Here is a 26,387-nt window from a genome sequence, read left to right on the forward strand (position 1 = left end):
ACTCACGTTAACGTTTAAAAGTGACCAACAGGGGGCAGCAGCGCCCCACCAAGATCAGCGCCTCAAACTTCAATGAGACTCTTCACACGCGTCATGACTCTTTACCTCCGTATGCGTCTCTCCTCCACCTTTTATCGGTGTTGTTCTCGCTCCGGTGCTGAACATCGGCTTTGAAGTGCACTTGACTGAATTCTCCATGGGAGATTCAGTTTCTCCGTGTTGGCTTGTGGTGAGCGGGAAGGTGCGGGTTATGTAACAAGACAAAGGAAGCCATTGAATTACAGATGGCGAACATCATCTTCCGCCCAGACACTGTTGAAGCCTTGTTGAGGTTTGAAGCGCAAGTGTAGTGGATCCAGCGGAAGGCGGCATGTTCTAGAAACAGATCCAATACGTGGTAACGACAAGAGTGATGCTGCTGCAACTTGACGCCGCAAAACGTTTGTTTATTACTCATATTAATGGTCTGTTAATACAGCTCAACATAATAACCGTATGAAAACAAATTAGAAACAGAAACATATTTATGCGTTTCATGACTGAATATGTGGAAAATGATAATTTAAAAGTGATAACTTCATGTTTGAATTACAACATAATAAGATTCATGCACACAGTATGTTTTTGCCTGTTGATATGATGCTTGGCAATAAGAATAACTGCTATTGTTAATGATGTTTTATCAGATGCTAGTAAGTTAACGCGATGGAGGAGTAGGTCCGCTGTGCGGTGGTTTTTTTTTTTAAGCTAGCTAAAGCCTAGCTAAAATGGATGTCAGCCTGCTGAGTCCCTGGAAAGTCAACATGGCTGCTCATAAATGCTGAATTGAAGTTATTTATCTACTGTATATTAAAAGCAAAAAAAAAAAAAAAGAAAAGAAAAGAAAAGGTTTGCTGGCGTCTCTGGATCCATCAGATCATTTACCTCAGTGAGTTGTGAGTTACTGCGACTGCTACGACCAGCTTCTCTTCCATTTCACAACTTTGTGTTGTTACCGTAATGTCTGGGCTCTGATTGGCTAACAAGCCACGACTTGTCACCAGCGCTACAAACTTTAAACTTCAGTGTTTGATGTGACAAATATCACCCGAAATGTGTCGCTTGAAATGCGCTTAAGCTACTAGTGGTACCTCGGTTTTCGAACGCCCCAGACCTCGAACAAATCGGAGTTCGAACAAAAATTTCGAGATTTTTTTGCTTCGGATTACGAATGAAAATTCAGAACTCGAACGCCCCCGAAAAAAGCTGGACAAAACATAACGTGCACGGACCGAACAGCTGACCCACGCCGCGCTATGTTATTGTGTATAACGCAGCCTCTGTATGCAGACGTGTCCCGTTAGCTACATTTACTGACTGTTTTTTCTTTATATTGAGGTGTAAAACCTTTCCTGTTTCCGCACTGGACCGTGGTAGAGTGTCACAGGGGAGGTGCTCGCTCTCCACACCTCCGAGGCTGGAGCTCACTCCAGGGTTTGATGTCCTGCTGTGGGCTGAAGCTGGGACAGGGATGAGGCGAGTCTGGGACAGAGCGTTACTTGGTTTATGACTTTGTCACAGCCAAACTGCACAGAAGCGCACATTCAGAGCTGGACACGCACCGGGCACCTCTTCACTTCTGGAGAGACGTCACTCACTCGGCAACCCCTCCCACATGCAGCGGCCACACACATAGAGGAACAGCGCACCTGCAGCAGACACTCTACATTCACTCCTACAAAAGACTATTTTAAGGCTTGGAATGCATTCTTTCTTTTTCCATTCAATGTAATGGGAAAAATCCATTCAGATTTCCAACAAATCGCTTCTGGAACGGATGTCTGGAATGGATTGTGGTCGAGAACCGAGGTACCACTGTATCTTGTCATAGTCATAGTGTGGTATGAACTCACATTTACCTCCAACCTAGTAATGGAACCCGCATTTCAGTGGATCCCATTCCATTTGCATTGGAACAGCTAACTGCTATCGTTCACATAAACAATGACAGACCACCGACCAAACTCCTCACACTTGCTAAAGCCCCAGATGACGCTATCCTTGCCAAGTAGCCAGACAATTAACAAGTACACAGGAAGACATCCCATATTTTTAGGGCGCTCACGACTCGGCTGACCTTCCGTCCTTGGGCAAATATTCCACAGACTCCGCGCCGGACTGCAAATCTCCCATCACTTCCTTTCTAATGGGCCCTTCTGGGAGGAAATGACCTCTGCCCAAGGAACTGTGTGCTGGTGCATAATGGCTTGGAAATATTAAACCCAATTTCCAACCTGAGACAGCGCCCACAAACTAAAATGAGAGGGAGACAATTTTGGGGTTATTGATTTTTGTGATAATAGCATGTCAGGTGATTATCACTCAACTGGAGTCATGTCTGATCGAGGTCACCTTGTTAACTTTTGTCAGACCAACAAGGCCCGGCTTTGTTTGTAGCTCAGAACAAACGGGAAAACAGACCTTTGATGGGAACAACTCTCTTATTTTCCAATTCCTCTTGACTTTTTAAACATCAAAAACAGTGTCTCCGGGAGCTTCTTGTTGGTTCTGTTGGCTTTGTCTGCCTGCAGAACATCGAAAACACTCTTCATATTTCAATAGATTTATGAAGGAATGAGTGTCCGGATGTGGTTAGCATGAACGCTGAACACAGCCTGTTGAAGAATGTCGGCCTTTGAGAAAATGCAAAATCACTGAGGGTCGTTTCACTCTCGCTAATGCTCGTGCTGTTTGCAGTTAAAAAGTGACGTGCCTCAGCGAGGAACTTTGACCGCCAGGCTTTTAGATGCATCTTCAATCAGCTTTTAAATTGTCCGCAGTGATGTTTTACGACCCTGATGCTTTTAAGAGGTCAGAGTTTTTGGTAAATCTCAGCAAATTAAGATGATGGGATAAATAAAAACCGGATGTTTGTTAAGCTTCTCGCAGTACGATTTAATATTTCAGCCAGAATCACAGTGGGAAAATACATGTTCAAGCAGCCATGATTGTTGTGAGGTTCCTCGCCGGACAAAGTCATGTGGAGGACGGATAGTCACGTTGGTTGTTGTTTAAAGAAACACCCAATGGAATTATTATTTTAAATTACATATCAAGAAAAGAAGAAAGAAAACATCATAGAGAAATATTTTTTTCACAAAATATACCTACAACATAGGTGTATGAACTCCCCAGTAAAGCAGCTTGGATTGTGAACAGTTGCTCGTTCAATTGTTCTCCCTCTTGCCTGGCGGAACATGGAACGCTCAGTATGTCACGCACACCACGTATCTGTTGCTTGAAATCTCTCATATGGCTCCCGAGAGAGTGACAAGTGCTTCCAGGAAGGATCAATGGATTAGCGTTGAAAAGAAGAGGGGAAACAACTGCACGTAACGTGGACGGCCCTCCAGCTGTGAGACCAACCCATTCATGAGCCATTTTCATTGGAAAGTGTGTCACCGTTTATTTATTTTTAAACTTATGGATGCAAGGTCTAAATACCTTCAGACACAGATATGTAATAGGACAAATAGCCTAGAATAGTAGCATGTCAAAAATGCTAGCCAGCTGCCAAACTAGCGACAAAATTAGAAGGATATAAGAGGGGTGTCCGCACCTTGAGTTTCTAAGGTGAAGCTCAGATGTTTTCCATAGGAACTGACTCCTGGTGTAAACTGCATTGACAAGATACTTTAAAGAAATCAGTTGTAGTTCGCCTTTGATCCAACTATAAATCTGGTTCAGTCTTCATCTTTGATGGACGGAGGTTTTTATATGGGCTTTGAACTTGTGAGACAGCTTCGCTAGCGCCAGATCATCTGTCTTAGCTTGGTTTCGGGTTGAAAGATTCAAAAACGTGTAGCCTATAGCTGAAGGAAGCTAGTTGGAGGAATACAAGTGGCCTTGAAAGACCTGACTCTTGGCTGCCTTTGGTGTGTCTTGATTCAAGTCTTTGAACAACACCCATAAAAGACGTAAATGCCTTGCAAGACCAGGGAGTCAGATCCAGATCACAGATAAAAATAAATAAATTATATATATATATATATATATATATATATATATATATATATATATATATATATATATATATATATATATATTTTTTTTTTTTTTATTTACAAGCTGTAATACATAATGTCCTTTTTATGTTTCATTATTTTGTTTGTTTTGAGACCACCAACACTTTTGGTCAAGGGTTCAAATCCCACTCTCGAGCGGGGCTCTATGCTTCATAAAGCAAAATAAATCATCAGTCTGCTACCTGAAGTTCAAACCGATCGCTAGCGTCTTTTCTCTAGAGTGATGACTCAGCAGTGTTTGTCCTCCAGCCCCCCACAAGCCGCTTTCCTCTCTCTGTCTTCACTGAACGTGAACCGTTTGGACCAGCACGTCCAGCTCGTCCGCACGACTGTAACATTGTTATAGCTGCAGAGAACACAATAGCGGGGCAGCCAATACTTTTCAAAGCAAATTAAATGGAGAGGTTACGCTTTCATGCAGTAATTTAAAGATGACTTTGTTACCCCGGCAACCCGGTTACCATGGCTACCAGCCTTTGTTTTGATACTGCTCTCCTGGTTTGTGACACATCGCCACTCACATTTCCACTCTGTTTGAAATGACTCACGTCTACCCGCCGATGATCCACATCCTCACGATCCATATGTGCTTAGTTTCACTTGAGATTTGCTCCCACTAGAAAGCCAATCTCTTTTACCATGCGGGAGAATGCAGCGCACACAACGGTGGTTCGGCTCTCAGACGCACTAGAGATGGGAGCCACGGAGAGTAATTCATTGTTTATGTGAAAACACTTGGCAAATATAAATAAAATATAAAAAAAAATCAATACAAAACACAGAGGAACTATGTGCAAATGGAGAACTTAAATACATTTTAATATTAAAAACATAATTTACAATGGCTCTAAAATGTGGTTTTGGATTAAAATATAAATAATAAAATACTATATTAATGTAAAATACAGTCTGCATGTGGCCCCCGGGCCACTTGGTCTTAAAGCCAGCAAACAGCCTCCCTCCATTTCATCTCCTCTCATCAATCAACTTCACTTATCAGCAGCAGTTTGCTCTTTTCAGTCTTGTGAGTTTCGCAGCAGGCAGACAGGCAGTGGTCGATAGCAGTTAAACTTCAATTACAGCAAAACAAATCAGGGTTGGACAAAGCACAAATAAGGTGCAGGAAGCCAGCAATAAGGTCAGTAATAGCATCGAGTTAGGAGAAAATAAGTGTTTACAGGGAGCTCTAAACACCCTGGCAGGAGGGACGGGAGGTCAGCGGGGCGTAAATGCTGCAACACAAGGTGTGTGTGTGCGGAGGAGGAAAGCGTGTGGCCACTTGGGGCTAAATCTGGAGTTTGAAATGTATCTAATACAGGGTTTATAGCCTCAAATCAAAACTCTTAAACATGTGAGTTAATGTTTTTTTATGTCTTATTATCCATTATTTTTCCTGGAATCTGCCGCAGACTAGATACATTCAGATTTGTAAACGCGACACATGTTATCGTTCAAGCTCTATCCTCAAACTGCACATCAACCAAACAGAGCTCAAGTACGTTGTTGACCCAAATAATAACGAGGCAACTGGGAATGACTGTTGCGACAACTTTTTTCCCCCCACAACAACAGAATAAAAAACATGAGGACACACTGACCGAGCAGAGCATGATGACCCGCATTTTAGATGAGCAGACAAGTCACACGTGACGTTCAAGCTAGTAAACAGCACAAGGTGCTGCTGCAGAACTCTGGTGTAAAAATAAAAATAAAAATAAAAATAAAAATAAAAATAAAAATAAAAATTGTTTTTAACTTGTTTGTAAGTATAAACTCTTTCCCAGGCGATTGCAGTAACTGAGGACCGGCTGAGAGACGGCTCTCCTGGTGGAGGCTAGTCAACACAGGTCGCACTGAGATTTGAGAAATGGGCGTTTTTACTGATAATTATTACCGGGTTTTCTGAATCTGCAGGCAAACGTGTGACCAGTGGCTACTCTCCCATTGGTTGGTTGACGTCTTTCCCCGATATTTTCTCATCCATCTACCTTGGTATCAAAGATCAGAAATAGAGAAAAGAAGAGGTCTGACAAAATATCACATTTAAGAAAGAAAAAGCTGATATTTTGCCTGTCAACAGGCGCCTTTGAGCAAGCTTTACAGGGCCAGAGAGCACTCCAGCAAGCCCTTGATGTTACATTGGAAAACTTTCAACTTCCCACAGCAAACAGAGCTTTGAAATTCCACTTGAAGTTGCTATTTTTATGGGACAAAATGAGCAGAACAGACATTAATGCCGGTTAAACTCAAGGTCTGGGGGCCATACTGAGCCCAGCAGGTCATTTCATGTGGCCCTCACTTCACTGCTGGCTTAAAGGCTACCAAAAACTAGATGGTCGATATCCTATGAAGATTGCAGCAGATGATAAATGTTACTCAGACAGAAAGGAAATGGATCAGCTATTGTGGTAGCGTGTGCACCCGGGCACGTCCCAGGCTCTCCACATGTGGGCACGGCCGCTGCCGTAGCATGAATGATTTTATTGCGTGGATGGCAGCAGACACACCTCAGGCTCATCTTACTCAATCCAACACGTCCACCCACATGGCCGCGCCTGCTCAGGCCCCAGCAAGCACATTTTCCCCTAAATTAGTTTGAGCCTTTGAAAGCCGCTGTCATGTCGAAACAAACGCCTCACTTGTCCGGGTCAATGATTAACTTTGCCGCATCTGAGGGCGACGACAGCCGCGAGAGTAAGTGACATTTAAAAGTCGACTCCATCTGCTCTTCCAAGTAAACAGACTCTCAGTTTGCTCAGGAAAGGAAAACAAGTCCATGCTTTTTCACTGTGTCTCAGTAACTCTATATTCAGAGACGTGCATGTGTGTGTGTGAGCCGAAATGCAAGAGATGGCGCTGAGGAGCGTGTAGAGGAAATGGCCTTTTATTTACCAGAAGAGCTGTGTTAATGACCCTCCCCTGTCTTTTGTGTTTGAGCAGAGCGCTGCTCTTCCAGCGCCAGAGTGAGAAGATGAGCGAGACTGTGGGGGTGATGGACGGCCAGAGGAAAACTCTGGGAGCAGTGACTCACGAGGCGTGGCTATGGTAGCTGGACCAGGTTCACAGACAGAAGTTTGCTAATGCTGGTCCATCATCTTCCCTGGTGCTGCAATCGTGGGGTGCAGCAGTGTGTCAGGAGACTGAATCACCTTTGTAGCTTCATGCCAGGCAAAACCGAGAACTGAACCAGACTTGAGCTCGGTTACGGCTGAATAAAATCCATGACATCTGCCTGCAAGAAAACAGTCACACATGGATTATATGTCACTTTGTTTTTGGTGGGCTCAAAATCCAAACAGATGTTTGAACCATGGACATGTTCAAAGCTGGGTTTGAGATACATATTGCTGGTGTTAATCTTCGGAACAGTGTGATGTCTTCTATCAGCTTTTTATTTTTCTATCCCTCTTATGATGTTGTTCTTGTTTTATGTTTCGTGTGCCTCTGTTGTCAGACTTTAACCGTGTTTGGGTTTGACGTGACAAGATTATATTCTATAAATTTGCGAGCGCGGCCATCAGTCAGCGAAGGAGTGAGGGATCATGAATGAATAATGGACGGCTTTTAAACATCCCTGATTCGGTTGTGCCTCTTTTTGAGCATCGATCGTGGCTTTAAATGGACGCTGGAATAACTACTGCGCCGCTTTAAAGCCCAACATGATGATGACTCAAGACCATTCAGAGAGTCCACTCAGTCAGTTTTCTTCTCATCTGAAATGCTTTTCCATTCATGAACCATGAATGTGAATCCTAATTTAAATAAAGATCCATCTGTGCGCACGTGTATTCACAGCAAATCAGGTTTATTGCAGTATATTAATTGTAGCTTCATTTAAATGATCAAAGTATGACAACATATTTATTAAAATGTATACTAAAAATAAATAGTTTTTTTTAACATATATATATTATAAACTATCAACTTGACTAAACTTAAACAAGTATATATATATATATATACATATATATATACTCATATATATGTACTCTTAAAAAAAGTGTATATATATATATATATATATATATATATATATATATATATATATATACGTTTGTTTAAGTTTAGTCAAGTTGATAATAACATTAGAATAAAAATGTATTGTTTAATCTATTTATTTTAGGAGTGGATTTAGAATAAAAATACATTTAACATTTTTCTTATAATGTTATTATAACCTTAACTAAATTTAAACAAAGGTCATCATACTTTGATGATTTACATGAAGCTGCAGTGATACACAGTATTAAAACTGACACACACTTGTTGTTCTAGTGAGTCTTTTTATCTTCAGTTGAAATGCACAACATCCCTCTATTTCTATACTACATGTCTGTCGGGAGGCAAAATCCAAACCATCTCCACTGATTCAATATTTAATCAATTCATCTCACTCACACGCACAAATGATCTCAGCGAAAAATTCTCCATGAGACGGATGGCTGGGCCACTTGCGATCGAATTACATCTGCATAAGAGATTCTAAGATTCAAAAGGTTGTGTAACACTTGACACTCACATGCAGAGACATCCATCATTTAAAATATTACAGCAACTACTCAGTAACTATATATGTATTTGCCGCGATAAAAACATCATTTTTTATGGTTAAACTTGTGCGACAAACGCATTCTCTTCCCAGCATGCCATATGGGAGGCTATATTTTGACTATATTTGGAAGAGCTTTTTCAGCCCCTGCTATATTGCTGAGGTGTTTTGCCAGGCAACATTTCATTTGAGTCGTGGATGTCAGTCAAGGCTTCTTCCTCGGGGGTTGAACTAATTCAGTATGAAGACGAGACATTATTTATAAAGTAGGTCACCTTTTATACATTTATTTCATCCTTGTAATACTTTAAATAACAAACTTTATAAATACATATCTGTGCAGCAAATATAACTTTATACATAAGTTAAATAAATAACGTAAAGGCAGAACTTCTGGTGGTAGTTTAGTTGTGTGTTTTCGACGGCCCTCTGCTTCTTCCTGGAGTCTCATCCGTCCGTATGTACAGTGCAGGCTTTTTTATTCTGGACTCCACCCAGTCTTGGTTTTTTTGGGCTCTGGTCCTCTGAAGCTCAAAGCCAGGTAAGAGGCGACTGATTCAGCCGGTGCTTGTCAGCGCTGTTCCCCCGGTAGGTCACACTTCTCTGGAGACTGGCGGGTATGTTTTGATCAGGTCAGCCGCTCGGTCTTGGCCTTTCTGCAGGGACAAGTACTTGAGGAAGCGAGGGTAGCAATCCTTCTCCATCAGGGTGTAGATCTTCGCCTGGGCCAGGTCAAAAGTGGACTGGCTCGGATGCTCCAGGTTGTCCTTGGTGATGGCTTTTGTAACATGATCCAGATTGACCTGGAAGAAGATGGATTAGCAACCAATTTCAGGATAAAAATAATAACTTTTTAAAAAATACCTCTCTTGGTGCATCGCTGCTGATGAATTCTTCAAAGATCTTCTTGGCCTTTCCGCCCATTTTGGACGGTTTGGAGCTCCTGTAGTCCTCACATGCCAGGTAGAAGGAAATGTTCTCCTCGCTGAATTCAGATATCAGGAACGCTCTGAACAAGCAAAGCCCGTCTGGTGAGAAACGCAAGATGTCAATATTCATGCCCAGAGTGACGGACAAGATTCTGTGGACTCACTTTGGCTGGACAGCAGCTTCTCAAAGGAATCCTTCCAGTTTAGTGGCTCCTCCACGTTGGCTCTGTAGCAGAGGAACATTCATGATTAAAGAGAGAAACAAAGAGAACGTGGCTGTCAATATTTCCTACCGTAGCTTCTCAAACTTCTTGCTCTGCCCACTGACGCTGTGGTCCGACTTCTGAAGCAAGCTTCCAAACAAAGCTTTAAGCTCCTTGGCCCTGAAAGATTGAGAACATTGATCTGATGTTCACTGAAAACAGTTCAACAAGAAAGAGCGGCTCACCTCTCCAGGCAGGTGACGGGAAGCGATTCCAGTCCGCGGCACATGATGAGTGGATATCCAGAGTTCAGGGGAGAAAAGTGCTCCTTGTTGTGGCGTGTGAGTAATCTCCCATCTGTTCCGTGGCTCATGTGGGAGAAGCCCTTTATAAAGGGCGGTCCACTCCGTGTCATCACGGCTCTCAGCCAATGGAGTCGGACGCTGGATGAGCAGCCTCTTCCTCCAGACCACTTCCTTGACGCAACATGTGTGTGGCACTTGTCATGGCTGAGTTACTTCACAGCTCTTGAGAGGCTCATACTCTGATTGTGTTTTAATCGAACCAGATGTTCCCGCGACGGAAGAGGTTTGATGGACCTTGAATCTCTCTTTTCCTCATCTAATATCGTCCTTGATGGTCCTCTAGAAGCTTTCCAGTTAGATTGGAACATGTAGGAAAATGAAGCAGTCCGACACAAAAGGGTATTTTCGGGGACAGTTAAGCTCGAAACTAGAAGCAGGAACATGGTCTAATGGAATCATTTCTACTTTCATGGCCCTCCCCCGCCACTCTCGTGGGGTTATGAGGGAAACCGGCTTGAGTGCAGATGTCATAACTTCTGCTTTCTGTGGTTGAAATGTCAACTTTCCAAAACTGAGAAGATCATGTGATGCCATGGCGACAATACGTTCCAAACATGAACTAAAAAAGTTAATATAACTCGAGCATAAGAAGAGATTGTGCTTTGTTTTTTCTTAGTTTTCCATGGAAAATGTGCAATAGAAAAAAAAAACCTAGAGTAAAATAGCAAATGGCAAATGCTTTGAAAAAAAAAAAAAAACAACTATACATATATAAAATACGCAAAACAAAACCAGCCACCCAAAATGTTTTTATAATTTCTTTTTATCAAATATAAAAGTCCCAAAGTCTCTTCTCAAAATAAATGAATAGATCTATAAAAGCATCTTGAAATAAATAAATAAGTAGTTAAATAAAAAAGTTACAATTAAATGTGGACAGTTATATACTTATTATTTTATTGGAGTGTTTAAAAAAATGCTAATACCATAGTACTACTACTACTACAACAACTACTACCACTTATAATAATAATATAGGGTACTAAAGTACATTACTATTGTTATACTTTAGTGACCTATTGTGAGTAATGATAGTGATACAGATGAACAGGCATACAAATGCCTATATGTATTGTATAACATATATTATATTAAAATAAAATGTTATCAGGGAAAAAATAATTATCCAAGAGTTCAAGAAATTATTTGAATTCACATATTGTAAGAGTATATGGAACACATACAAAAAAAACCCTAAAAATACTATTATATATTAAACAGTTATTTGAAAAGGAATAATAATAACAAAAAAGTTAACTAAAATGAAAATAAAATAATGTGATAAGGTGAAAAGAAACACAGAATTAATCTCAATTTTTTTGTCTGAAATTGTCTTGAAAAAAAACTTCCAGCTGTATTTTGTCTGGAAAAACAGGCGCCCTGAAGTTCCTCAGCACTGAACAAAGGAGCGTGTTCTGAGGAAGACAATTGTATAACACTTGTGTGGCAGAACAGAAGAAAAACTCTGACTAATAGCGTCTAAATAAAGCCTGGTGGTATTGTTGCGCAGTGAATGACAAATCCGAGGAACAAACCCTGCTAATGGGTGTTGCCTGTGGCGCTCACATTAAACACCATATAGAGCGGCCCATTACTGGAGCGAGAAAAGGTGACAAGAAACGACGACAACTTGCTGACTCAAACTACCGCTGTTTCCTAAAGAGCTCTTTCAGCTCACACTCAGTCCAACTGTGGTGGAGGAAACGGCAACACATTTTCAATGTTCACTTCACTTGGAACAACGCAGAAAATCCAAGGACTAACACGCCGCAGCCGGAGTTTTTAATTCTCCACTTTAGCAGGAAATCAATTGTATAAATCTCAAATACATTTTTCGGAGAGACACTTTTCCCAATAAGCTGTCGGAACTTTGGAAACTATAAATAAATGAAGGCCCAAGTTTGTCGGCACGGAGCTCACTTCGGTGCCGGTTAAAATGAAACGGAGGGGAAGGAAACATGAGTCATACTTTTTCAAGTTCCCGCAGCCAGGGCAACTAGGAAAACAAATCTTACTGTCTGGGCTATTTCAGTCTTAGATGAGTCACTTGTTAACACACCTGATCGACTATAATCCTCGACATGAATCCTCCAGCTGATACTGTTACTATTCCTCTGGCAGAAGCTGCTCATACTGCTACTATTGACGCTACCATTAACACTAGCACTGCAAAGCCTCTAATGCTAGGATCACTAGCTCCCTCACTATGACTCTTTCTTTCGCTTCCACTACTGTTCCTCCAACTACCAATAGAGCTGCTACTACTCCAACTGAAATACTGCTGAAGATGACTACCACAGCAACTACTACCACTGCAGAACGAAAATACGCAACTCAAAGAGCGAGCGCCACAGGAGGTTCTTTCTTCCTGTGGCAATAAAAACGCACAATTCATCCGTGAAAAAATTACAATGAAGGATTCTTCTTGAACTGCATTTTCTTGCACATTGTATCTAAGCTCTTTTTTTGCACTTTATAATATTATTTCTTTTCTAATTTATTGTGATATGTCGGGTACAGAGCATGTTACGAACACAATTTTCTTTGGGATTAATAAAGTTTTTCTGATTCTGATTCTCCAACTTCTACTTAACAACTTATAAGTACAATTTCCGCCAGTGTATTTTGTGTACAATGAACATATGTGTCACCAAATCATGACCATAAAACCTGCCATAGTGTGTGAAAAAAAGATCATAAAAAGACTGGATGACCTAAAACAAGAATGAGCAGCGCTAAATCCTGAACTAGAAAAATATCTTGTCGATTACCCAATGTGAAATATCATTATTTCTCCCCTCATGATCAAGTTTTCAAGACAAAAATACTCGCAAATCTGGGTCAGTCGGCGGCGCCACATCAATTATCACATAGGTAGCATCTTAGCATCATTGAAGGACAAACAAGTGGGTACAAAAGCTTGCAAATGGGCAAAGAGGCTTCAACAAGGCTGATATGGAGGTCATAAATTGTGTAAACTGGGTTATGAGAGCAGCGAGGCTGTGGGTTGATTTTGCTCTCATTGTAATTCACTGAAGTATCATTGGACGTTTTCATTATGACTCATTCAGACTTGAAACAAACATGTTGCACAAAAGCTTGTGAGCTGAGATAATATTTCGAGTGGACTCTTGCATAAACGCATAAATATAGAAAAAAAAAAGAAAATATATCGAAGAATATAAAAATATATCGAAATATATAGAATATAGACGACTATTTTCGATAAAAGTTTTGGTTACACTTAAAGAAATTCATATTAACTATTAATAAGACAATTTGTTGCCTATTTACTATTGATAATGCGGCTAATACACCTATGAATAAATACTTTATTTATGGCGTAACCAAGGTTTCATATTCTAACCAAAAATAAGAACGTATACATTCAAGCTTGTGAGATTCCACTCAATGACAGTATAATTATTCATAACATTTCATTTAATATTGATCTCGCATGAGAAAATTGTAAATCCAGACAATGTTGAGATCAAAGATTATTCATTTTGACTCACTTCCTGTCTCAGTGATTAAGCACGTGCTCCGATCAAAAGTCAACAGCTGCTTCTGGAGAAGTATTTCAGATGCGGGAAGTAGACGCCACCGGGGAATTCCCAAGAGGTCGCTCAGTTTCCCAGCCTCGCTGACCGAGGCCTTTGGCTGGATCCCATCCAGAAACACGACTTTCTATTCTGCCTCTGCTATTTACTTACTCTTCTTTGTGATCACTGAAAATAAGCTTGAACCGGCTTAAAGGCTCAGTCAGCTTCTCATTTCTACTCAGTGAAGTCAGGGGACCGAAGAGTTCACATTGATGCCAAAAGGCTTTTAAATGAGCAGGAGACAACTGGAGCCGCCTCAGCTGGCTTCTCTTCATACGACTAAATGGGAAACGGGACCTAAACTAGAGCCTTGTGGAACACCACAGATGACTTTGACTCTGGATAAAGAGCAGTTCCCTGGTGACTGAACCTCTCAGTCAATATGACTGAAACCAACTAATCTCTGGCGTCACATATCCACCAGTCTCAAGTGGACCTCGATGTCCGATGTTGATGCAGAAGATCCAGTATTGCGCGACTCATTTACAGCTAGGAGGTGAATCAGTGTCGCAAAAAACGGCACTGCTCATGGCAGCAATACAACAACACGCTCAGCAAAAAAAAGTCGCTATATTTATCGCTGGTGCTATGCAAAATGCAAGTCGCCAAGAGGGGTTGGAAAGTTGCCAGATTTAGCGACTATGTTGGCAAGTTGGCAGCACTTTCCCTCCCACGTGACGCGACCGATGATGGTCTCATTTTAGCTAGCGCGCTGCCTACATTGTCAGGAAAACGCTACAGAAGACTGACTTCTGTGTTACTCTGTGCTAGTTGGTTTCAGTCATGTAAACTCTTTCAGTCAGCAGATCTTTAGTCACCAGAGAACTTCTCATCCTTCACAGCTGTGTGAATGAATCCGTGGTGTTCCACAAGGTTCTAATTTAGGTCCATTTTCCAGCACACGCTTCTGTTGTTGGTTTTGAGGAGTGAGGTTGCGTTGCTTTACAAGCAACGGCGTCTTTGATTCCCACCCGGGAGCAGAGGTAGAATTTCGTGATCGAGAGGTGACACACCTCTACGCTGAGCTTCTCACGGATGACACAGCTTTGCAACTTGACTGCTTTCATCAAGCTTTACCTTCTGGCTCAGCTCTTCCTTCACGCTGACGTCCATACGAATTCTTTCTTTCAAGGACTCATGGAAAAAGGCATGGGTTCTTACAGTACATAAGGGGGAACACTCCCTGACCAGACCGATCGACGCAACTCTCTCTATTCCCACAGTAGCTTTACAGCGAGCCGAACAACATCTACGAGCTTGTTTTCTAAATCTCCTCTGGCTCATCGAAGCCCAACTCAATATTCAGGCTTCATATACAGTTCAGGAGGCACCATCTGTTAGTGGACACTGAATCTGCCATCTGCATATTCACTCAGCTCCAGAGAGCAGGTGGAAGCTTACCTAATACACCAAACCAAGACAGCCGCCAGACATCAGATACCATCTATGCATGATCAAATGTCAGACGGCCATCACTCACATCTGAAGCTCCAGCTACAATCACAGAGGTATAGCAACATGAATAAGAGCATGTGGTGCTAAGGGACTCCAACTGATGCTCACCACACTTATTTTGAACAAGGCGCTATCAAACTTTCTCCTTGTTTTTCGGGAAGAAACACACAAAATAGTAGAAGATAAGACAATTACAAGGGCAAGCGCGACTCCGAGGGATCATTTATTATTTTCCTGGAACAATACGTGCCCGAGGAAATGTGGTTTTCGGAGTAGCGCTCCGCAGGAGGCTGATAAGTTTGTCCTCTGTGGCACCAAAACAAATACGGTCCAGTAAAGCAGCAGGGTGTTGGCAGCGACATGGTAATTAAGAACATTGCAGAAAATCTCTAAAGCGAGCGGGAGAGGACGTTTTCTCTGTGAATGTCGGCTTTGACAGCACGTCGCTGATGTAGTCCTGGAGTGGATGAGCGGGTGAGCGGGTGCAGAGGGAGACACCGCGGCGTGACATCTGACAAAATCATCAATATGTGATGACAATAACCACAGTGCTCGCTGGACAACATGGACTTTCTTTAATATATGTGTAAGCAACAGTCATTTGTGGCGCCACGCAGGGATCATAAATTCTCCACAGAGACTTTTAGCGGCTGATAAACTGTGACAGCGTTTGTCAACAAACTTCCCATGTTACTCATGTGGGGACTCTTGAGTCAGACGCCGTGCTGCGGTGTCAACTGTGGGAATCTGGGAGCATCACCGAGAACAGGAATTACCACCAAGAGGCAGGAGTGAGGAGGAAAGCAGCAGGAGTTCAGATGCGACCTTGCGCAAAGTGTGGCCCGAGGGCCACGTGCGGCCCTTTGACTCTAACCAGGTGGCCCTCTTGATTTAGCGATTCCACCTAGCTTATGTCTTGTTTAACCATTTAAATTCAGTCTTCTTCTATTTTCTTTCCCATTTAGTTTTTTTCATTTCTTGTCTGCAAGCTATGAAGAGATTTTTTTTTTTCATTTTTTTCTGCTTAACAATACTGAACAGTCACACTTGTATTATTTAAGTTTAGTCGTAATGATAGAGCATCACAAAGACCAACAAACATTTCAACAATTTTCTTATTATATTGGCTTTCCTTGTGATATTAAATAATAATTATCAAAAATATAACTGAAGATTTTCAACTTCCCATTTTCTTTTTCATTTTTTCTACAACTTAAATACAACATAATACCGTGCCTTTACATCATATTAACATTGTTTGCTCATCTGAACCTGACATTTTCCATAATTTAATAATTTAATTGAAGGAAAATTGTCACATACCTGTCAAAAAAAAAAAAAAAAAAAAGTAAGCTTCCACTCCAATACTTACTTTTACTTTACATGAAAAGAATGAATAAATAAACTAAGGGACTTCAGGGCATATTTTTGTTCTACTTAATTGCTTAACTTTATATAAATGAAACTGTTTTTTTTTTGATGATGGTAATTCAAAGGCAACTTAGCCAAATGGAGAGGCAGCAACAAGCTCTGAGAAGTGATGAATGATGGAACGTTTTTATCTGTACCTGTATGCTATTTGTAAAATTATTGCTATTATCATTATTTTTTATTTCACGTGTACCAAATATATTTTTAAACACTCTATCGATCATGTATTTATTATTATTATTATTGTTATGATATTATTATTATTATTATTATTATTATTATTATTATTATTATTATTATTATTATTCAATAATGAAATCAACAATTAAATTGCAATGACAAATGAAAACCTTTTGACATATGAGTAATTCAACAAAAAAGCAATGATTAAAAACAAGTAACTGAACAAATGAAAAAACGCAATGACGACATCTAACGTTGGCACTGGAACAAACGTTGAGTCAGACTCGGCAGCCACAGAGGTGTGTTCACGGGAACTTGACAAGATCACTTCAGTTTTGGAACGACTCACTCTGGAGTGGAAAAAAAAAAAGTGTCTTCAGAACCAGTCAGTGATGTCAGACTGTTCTCCATTAGGAAACTTTCATCAGTGCGAGGGTGGAAACGCGCACCGTCAGCACTTCTCCCTCTTGGAATAATCGAGTCTGGTGGTCGTGGTGCGACTCCTCAGTCCAGGTGAGCTGCACAAGAAAACAGGCGATAAGCTAAGAACCCAGACTGAGTGGTATTAAAAAGAAAAACTCAATTATAGCTGCAGTTTCTCTCGAGCTCTTCATGTCCACATATTGCAGGTCTACAACAAACACATTAAAGCTGATGAGAGCAGAAATAGCTGGAGAAACAACCGCTCAATGGCCGCTTTTATTCGTCACCACATAAGTTGGCACGAGGGTCGATACTGCCTTGATGGTTTTCCACGGGCTATTGTCGCTCTGCTCGTCCTTTCTGCGCCACCCTTCAGTCTCCAAGTCAATTTTCCGTTGCCCCACAATAACGCAGCTGAGCGTGCGATTCAGTGCACGGCCAGCAGATGACAGTAGAGTCCCGCGTCAGCTGCCGACGCCGTGATCCCGTCATGTTGGCAGCCGCTTCCACGAAGCCAGCGCTCCTCACTTGGATGTCGCTTCTCAGGGTAGCAAAAAATAAACGTTCATTTGAAATCGGAAGTCTCTTCTCACATGAGAGGGTTTCAAGAAACAGCATCATGACAGATGACATCTGCATGAGCGTGTGTGTGTGTGTGTGTGTGTGTGTGTGTGTGTGTGTGTGGAACACACTGAATTCTTAATGTAATGCCGATACACTGTCTGGCCAAAAAGAAAGTGGCCACCAAAAATAAAGGGTCATCCACTCTTCTTGGAGCGCCTTTAGCTTTGTTTACAGCACGCAGTCGCTGTGGCATTATTTCGATAACCTTCTGCAACGTCACAAGATTTATTTCCATCCAGTGTTGCATGAATTTTCCACCAAGATCTGACCACTGCACAAAGCCTTCTCCAGCACTACCAAAGATTCTGAATGGGGTTCAGGTCTGGATTCTGTGGTGGCCAATCCACGTGAGACAATGATGTCTCATGCTCCCTGAACCAGTCTTTCACAATTGGAGCCTGGCACTGTCACCTTGGAATGTGGTCGTGCCATCAGGGGAAGAAACAATCCATTGATGGAATAACCTGGTCATTCAGTATATTCAGGTAGTCAGCTGACCTCATTCTTTGAGCACATGATGTTGCTGAACCTAGACCTGACCGACTGGACCAACCCCAGATCCAGGATCCAGGTGGCCACTTTTTTTTTTTTTGGCCAGGCAGTGAATGTGCCGTGAATAAATACAGCGCGGATTCCTAAAACCTCCGGTTGAATGAATTCCTCTGAATGCAGACAAAAGTGCGGAGGGTCATTGTTTATCACAGGCCAGTTCGGTGCGGGATTTTTTTTTTTAATTTTTATGAATTCAAGCGGCGTCTGTTGTTAGTAAGTAGGTTTTAATGAGCCCGCTTCGTCACTTGGTCTCTCTGAAAGCGGGACAGAATTTATCTGGACTCATTCCCTCTTCTGGGATCAGTGGGTGTGATTGAAGCCTAATGGGAATGGATGATGCCGCTAAGAGCACCTGTCTGAAGACGATAGCTTAAATCAGTATTCTCTCTCTCGCGACCAGAAGTGGAAATAGAGCTGCTGTTAAGGCAATAGCCACGTCGCTTCTCTGGCCTGTGAAATGGCTCAATCTTGCCGGTCGCTCCCCTCTTGGATTGTTATAAATCTCTGGGAATCACATTATCCTGGCCTGGCCATTACGGATGATTGGGAATTTCAAGGCGGTCGAGAAAAGCTCCGCAGTATTCACTAAGGTTATGACAACACAATGGCTCTTTTTCTACAATAAAAACACTCCACTTCTCTTGCAGTGATTTATATTCTGGAGTGGAACAAACTCGTGTTGAGGTAAATGCATCTTATTTTCTTTCTCCTGTTCCCACAGCCACATAGTCATGCAGCAAAGAGTACAACTTATTATTAGAAACAGAACAAGAAGAAACCATAAGAACAGGAGTTTACACTTGTATTTAAAAAGTTAGTGTATTTCATTTTGAGGGTTATGAGTAGGGATGGTTTCATGAAACAGTGTCCTTATTTTCAGTGGCCACCAGAGGGCGCTGTCGGCTCAATAATGTTCGAACTTGAACAATTATTTCAATGAAACCTCACAGCGTTTCTAAACCAAGAGCGCCATCGCTAGTTTTGAGTCAAGTAAAGTTGAGTCAAAAACAAAATTTAATTTAATTGAACAGTTTGCTCTCCAGACAACAGGGAACCTTTGTAAGTGCAGCAGTTCCTGGTCCACTGATCCCACTAATGCACAAGACACGTGGCAGCTAGGATGAGAACAACAACAACAAACATGGAGGAATCCCTGAACAAAAGCATCTGTTTGCTTTTGTTCAGGGATGTTTTTCGCTACACAATGACCAGGGTTTCCACGATTAAATTTTTATTTTATTCTCATAAAATTGAAATTTTTATAAAAATATTTTCAAGACATGAAAAGAGCTTTAGTTTAAATAAGGTGATATAAAAACTTGAATATAGCCACCATCGTGATTTATTGTGCTATTGTCAAACTGATGCAAAATAAACAACATTTTGTTGTTTATGTATGTATGACTCCATCATTTGATTCAGTAATATACCACATTCATTCAAATTGAAAAATGTGGCTTCTTGTGGCAAATATTCTTATACCAATAAACTGCGATTAATTGAGATTAATTCATCACAAATTCTCCAATTGACTAGATTAATTTTTTTAAACAAATCCCACCCCTAGTAAACAGTATTGTTGGATGGGACAAAGCAGCTTAAATGGAATTCCTTTTCAGTTTCCTTTCATTTCATTTCAATTCTTGGTGGCTAATTTGAGCAGCGGTTGGATCAAAACACATCAATTGTCCTTCAAAACCACCAACGTGTCTCACAGCAGCCAGTCTGCTCTTCTGCTTCAGCCATAAACATTCAACCGCTTTGCCATCTGTCAACCAATAACCTTTTAAGTGCATTATTTTTTTAAGAACTTTCTCAAAATTCTCAACATTTACAATGGTCACTTGCAAGACACTCAAAAGGGAAAAGCTTCATGGGTTTGTTTTGAATTTGACTTGTGTTTCAGCTTCTGTGGACCCCAGATCCCTCACCTGCTCTACCTTCAGGTAGCTTCATGGATGTGGTAGATGACCATGTGGAAAGTGTAGGAGGCACTTGGAGGATAGATGGGTTATGATGGGGGAGGCGGACTTGTTCTAGAAGCAAAATGCCAAAAGGCGTCAGTCATCGTTTTACATTTGACATTCAAGCACATCGTAAATGACGGTCACGTGAATGAATAGCGCTCAGAAGAAGGCACGGAGTGTTCTTCCTGAGGAGCTCCTTTACTGTGAGGTGTGCTTCAGGAGGCCATCAAGAGGGAGGGAAGAAAGTGGAGGAGGTGACCAGAGACAGAAACCAGTGGTGCCAACAAAACAAACAACTGTTAATCTTCACTGGACGGACTCGTACTTCACCGCAGAACATGATAACTTCAGCAACACTGACTCACCCGAACAAACAGTTCTTCTGTAACTCAACATTTTATTTGAGCACCTAGTGCTATAGACTAAGATAATAACACAATAAATGAGGCATAAGGAGTTTAGTGATTTGAAAAATACAACAATAATCTCATACTTCCTGTTTGAAACGTGAACATATTGATACTTACAGTGAGCATAGTTGTCTTCCTCTGTTTACAATCTCAGCTGCGGTGAAGTCCGCAGGGCGCTTTAGTGCCCCTACTGGGCAGGAGGTAGCAGTGCAGTAACTGGGAGAGGTTGATTCTCCCATCGCTTTATGAATAATGTCAGACTGCAGACGCTTGAGTGAAAATGCATCATTTGGCTTGGTCCACTGAGGCGCAGACACATAAGTGTGTGAGGGGGCGATAGAATGGATCGAGGAAATGAGAGATGACAGACTGAGTGATGTGTAAAGAGCGCACTAGCTACGGAGGGGGAGATGTAATGGAAGACCACTGCTACTCGAGCGTCTTCTGAGTTTGAGGCCAGAGTTCACAGCTCGGTCGGAATCGCTGATCCTTCCCGCTATGAGGATGGATTTTTATCAGCTATAAAAAAGAGAGAGGTGTGTCCCCTCTGTAGAGTTAGTACCCAAATTCGTGACACATATTTTTGCATTTTGGATTTAGACAACATTGAAGACTTCAATCCACAAACACCACAAACTACTTTTATTCTCTTTATTGTGTTACCACAGTCGCAGAATGCGGGAGCCTGCCCTTGCTGCTTGGTGCGAGGGGCAGAGGACACCCTGGAAAGGTCACCAGTTCATCTCAAAAAACAAAACAAAGACACATCAAACTTAGTCCAAATTGACTGCAATTTTAAGGGGCCCAACTGTGGCGTGCGTCTGTTCATAAACTCAGAAGAAGAGACATAGCAAAGGCAGGTGAGAAGATGTGTTGTGTACCAGCATGTGAATGAGCACCAGCCCACCTCAAGAGAGCACTGTGAGACCTGCATGGCTGGTGATGTAGAATCAGATCTCAGCTCGGGGGTAATCTTCTCTGGTCACGCTGGCACGTCCAGCGGGGGCGCCACTGCCACTAGGGATCAAAGCAAGGCATCAAGAACGCCAAGAAAAAGACAAGCAGTGGCGCCCCCACACCGCCCCTTCTGTCCTTGCATATTGCCTTAATGTATGCGATTTCCAAGAGAAAATCAATGCTGAACTAGCTCAGACCAGGACTTTAAACTTGGGTGCTAATGGACTCATAAAGTGGCAGTCACGTCATCAACATTGCCATCAAGTGTTGTTATCAGGGAGGCATGAATATTTAAAATGCAATTATTCAAGTCTGGCGTTCAGAAAGAGGCAGTCAGAGGAAAAGTTTGAAAAGCTGCGGCTGAAAATGTTTCGCAGGACGCGGACCAGACCGCGCTATGATACAGGATTAAACAACATTAAACATCAAGTATTCAAGTCAATATCCAGTTTCCTGTCACACGATGATCGCTGCACTCACTTTAAGATCAGGTGGTGGGAAAAATAGGAAAGGGAACCTGGAGAGGAGGTTGGGGCTTTGAATAGAAAATGAATAGAGTGAGGAGATGGAGGTGGAAGCTAGATAGAGGAACGGCTGGGAGAAGAGGATTGTGTCGCTGCTTCTGCTTTGGTGTCTGTGGACACCAGATTGCTTCGCAAGGATGAGGATCTGCGCTGCCAACTTTCAGGTGCTCATAAGAAATTAATTTAAATTGTATGAAAACATGTTTTTATTGGGTTTCAGGGCTACTTTTTTATGAGGGTCTCAATGATGAGATATTCATTTAGAGAAGAGCAGAGGACACGAGTGCGGCCGCTCTGATGTTCGACAAGGTGATCCCTCTAGATTCCTCAAAAGACGACACAACAAAACACGCACACAGTGAGTAAAGCAAAGATAAAGAGGGTGAGGACGGAACACTTAAAGTAAAACATGATTTCATAGTGATGAAGGCCATCTTGTTTTCCTGAACGCAGCATTGGAAGAAACTAATAAAGAGTAATATTATTACTGTAAAAGAAATGTTACTACAATGAAATGCAAGAGTAGTGTGTCTTTGTTCAGACCGGACGAGTGGGTCAAATTATTTTCCGTCCATATCTGGCGAGGTCAGCGTGATCCAACAAATTCCAGTGGCAGCTGTTTTTTTGGTTGTGTTTTTTTAATAACTTGTGTTTACTTTGCTTTTAGTGATATTTAAATATAATAAACTACTTCTTATAGTACAATTTGACTTCTTATTACACCTCAATTAATCTTGTTATCAGAACAATTAAAAATAATATATATATACACACAGTATATATATATTTATAATATATATATATATACTGCATATATATATTAAACAGAAATCAACAAATATAAAGAACAACAACTATTTGTAATACTATATATATATTTATAAAGAAAAAAGAAATATATATATATATATTTTTTCCTTTTTTCTTTATACATTTTATATTAGAGATTTAAAAATATTTGTTGTGCTTTATATTTGTGGATTTCTGTTTAAAATCTAACATAGATTGACATTCATTTATTATTTATATATCTGCGTTTTCCTTTCTGTATTCATTCTAAATAAACTGTCTTTGTATTTTTTGTTTATTGTGTTAGAATTGCTTTTTCCGGTTTTTCATTACTCAATTCTTTTTATGACGAAATGACGCACACTTGAGATAGTTGATGAAGTGTGCTTGTTACCTGCTACCTGATTTGGTCCGGCGGATATATATTTAGGATGTACTTTCGGCCTGAGCCCAGACAGGGCTGATGAATTATTCCTTCCTCTCCAGCCGGAGCAGTGTGGGCTGGTCATTATGAAAGATCTCATCACTGTTGAAGGTCATTACGCATCTGCTGCAGCGGCAGTAAAACATACACACAGTTCGTCCCTTTTGTAAATCACTAATACTCCCGCGGTAAGTTCTGTTTCTGTCCTCTCAGACGGATTCAAAGTTGAGCCACTTAATTGGAGAGCGGCTTAAAATGTCAGTTTCTGCAGCGGCAGTGAGACGGAACCTCCGGAGAGCCTCACCGACCACATTGGTGGTATTAATTCATGATCCCTCGACCCACTGGAGTGTCTCATCCTGCCGGAGACAGACTGCTGAGGAGGAACAAGGGCGCCAGGAGCTAATCGTAATCCCCCCACATGCATGTTCGCTCTCTCTTCCCTCCGGAGAGCACTTATAGACTATCAAGACACTTATGAAGACTCGCTCTGCACTTATCCTGTTTAATTAAGAATCACTTAAATACGGCCAGGACGGATGTTATGTGTCGCTAATGGAGGATAACACTCTTTCAGAGACGGGGGTCACCGCGGAAACAGAATCGTGACAGACAGCTGAAGGGTATTTTTATGATGCAGTGTCTGCAGGTGAGCGAAGTTTGACCGCATGAATCATTTCATAAAGTTCTGAATCGAGTGCGGACAGAGAGACTACGCCGCTGCTACAGTACTAGCTTGGATGTAGGGCAAAGATTAGCGCATTTTTTAAAGCATGTTTTATCCCTTTCAGTAAAGAGATTCATAACCTTGCAAGGAAATAACCTTGTTTTTTTTTTTTTTTTGCAGGATTAAACCAACTTGCAGCATGAAGTCCTTCACTGAGTGCATGCTAACTGATATAAGAGTTGTAGGCTAACCTTATGTTTTTGGACTGTAGGAAGAAACAAAAAACAAAAAACAAATTCTAAAAATAAATACAATTCCCGGACTATAAGCCGCTACTTTTTTCTCGCGGTCTGCGGCGTATACAACATCACGGCAAGTACATGGGTTTTAACAGGCTGAAGAACGTCATGCTGCCAAAACATTTGGCTTCGTCACCTCAAACCGATGAAATCACAGGCGTTTTATTGACCTTAAAATGCTCAAAATGTGCCGTTTTCGCCCGCGTGTCCACAGCTGTGCCAACAGAGCCGATCTCCTGGAGGACCAGAGACAAGAAACAGCAGCTGAGACCAGCTGTGGTGTCAGGACTTGGGACACACAGGAGAAAATGACGAAACTTTGGAGCCCTTTAATGTCAATAAAAGATGTGACGAGTTCATGGTTCAAGTTCATAACATTGCCAAGTTTATTTCATGAGTCAGTCTTGATGCTGGACCCCGTTTTCAAAACTATTTTAGAATTGATCCTCATGCATTTTGAAGCCGGGTGCTCCACTGACTTGCAGACTAAGTCGATCGCCTCGTTTTTCACCCTCGTGAATTGCCCTCCCTCACACGCCCACAGCATTAACATCCTGTACTCCATCCAACAACCCCAATGGTAGTCTCCAAACCAAAGCAACTCAATTACGGATCGGAAAGTGACACCAGTAACGTATGCAACATCTCAAATGGAAGTTGGTCACGTGACAAGCTACACTACAATACTCAACACGACCAAACTGGAAAATCTGAATTTTTTTTTCAGATGGAGGAATAGTAAATGCATATTCTTCTATCCAGTCTTCTTTTTATGGAGATGGAACTCATCATTTTTAGTTTTAAAGAGAAAAAAAGACAAGAAACCCACATGTAATTTTCAACTATATGTCATGGATAAAACTCTGAAGTGACATGAATTGGCAAACTGAGATGATGAGTCTAAACTTTGAACAACTCTATATACCTGCCTGAACAAATGTTCACTCCTGGAATTGAACAGAGCTGTCCAGGTGTTTCCAGCTAGTGAGAGGGACAGAGAGGACAGAGCAGCCGGGTGGTCTCTCTCTCACTGGCAAGTGATGGCAGAGTGCGACTGACGCAAGCATGGGTGAAACACTTCCAAACTAGCCGTCTTAGTAAAATAAAATTGCTTTCCGACTCATGTTCCGGCACAACAAATGTTCAATAAATCGTCTCTGGTCGGATTGTCTCACTTGTTATTCCAGGAAGCCCTTGAAGCTCTTGAAGCATGAGGCGCAGTGTGACCGGGCCAAGCCATACTTCATGGCAGCTCTCACTTCCGTCCTGTATTTTTCACTCCCGCTGCTCCTCTTTGGCACAAACCAGCCCGATCAATCATGGCTCACCCTGCCTGCAATCTCTTCTTCACCTCCCTCAATCTCTGTCCATTGCTCTGTCTGACTGACCCAAAGCTATTTTCATACTTCTTCCAGCTTCCCTCTTCATCACTGAGGACCACTGTGATAACAAGGCGAAACAACCACCGTCAACACTGTTTCCTGCGGAAGAATTGATCAGGGAGAGTCACACTTTAGCTTGGGTTGCCAGTTAAAATACAAACATACCCACAATGCTTCCTGTTTCTGAGCCGTCCTGATGCTGTCAGGTGCTGCCAGCACGGTCTCATTAGCATTGATGGACAAAACCCCTGTCCGCCGTTCATAATTGCACAAGTTCCCGCTCACCATCTTCAGTCTTCTCCGCCGACTCGTCATTTTTTAACAACAAAAGGTGTTTTATTTCTCTCTTCCAGGACCCATCAGGCAGCAGCGTTAGCTCAGTTAATATGACTGATTTAATGCTGGAACAGTGTGAGGAAGAAATAATGGGGCGGTAGTTGCACTGATAAAAGGGAGACAAGTAATAAGGACGGTAATAATGCTATCTGGGATCTTGCTCGAGCAGGGGTTGTCCACACTTTCCCTGCGACTTTTATTAAAGCCACCACGCTCTCGTGCTCTGCTCACCTTTTTAAAATAGTGTTCTTC

The 26,387-nt window shown here is 41.7% G+C and overlaps 1 protein-coding gene and 1 long non-coding RNA gene across 2 annotated transcripts; both read right to left on the reverse strand.

The window, feature by feature from the left end:
* Positions 1–8,248: 8,248 nt before the first annotated feature.
* Positions 8,249–10,096, reverse strand: rgs5b (regulator of G protein signaling 5b). Its single transcript, XM_053883232.1, has 5 exons — positions 9,991–10,096; positions 9,836–9,925; positions 9,707–9,768; positions 9,478–9,641; positions 8,249–9,416 (listed from the first exon to the last, which is right to left on the reverse strand). The coding sequence occupies exons 1-5, from the start codon at positions 10,032–10,034 to the stop codon at positions 9,207–9,209; spliced, it is 570 nt and encodes a 189-aa protein (XP_053739207.1). The 5' UTR covers positions 10,035–10,096; the 3' UTR covers positions 8,249–9,206.
* Positions 10,097–17,135: 7,039 nt separating this feature from the next.
* LOC128770056 (uncharacterized) lies at positions 17,136–20,927 on the reverse strand. The gene is made up of 3 exons (XR_008416452.1): positions 20,875–20,927; positions 20,312–20,416; positions 17,136–17,299 (listed from the first exon to the last, which is right to left on the reverse strand). It is a non-coding gene; the product is annotated as an uncharacterized LOC128770056 (long non-coding RNA).
* Positions 20,928–26,387: the final 5,460 nt, after the last annotated feature.

The sequence above is a fragment of the Synchiropus splendidus genome, chromosome 13 (assembly GCF_027744825.2).
Source record: "Synchiropus splendidus isolate RoL2022-P1 chromosome 13, RoL_Sspl_1.0, whole genome shotgun sequence".
NCBI classification, from domain to species: domain Eukaryota; kingdom Metazoa; phylum Chordata; class Actinopteri; order Syngnathiformes; family Callionymidae; genus Synchiropus; species Synchiropus splendidus.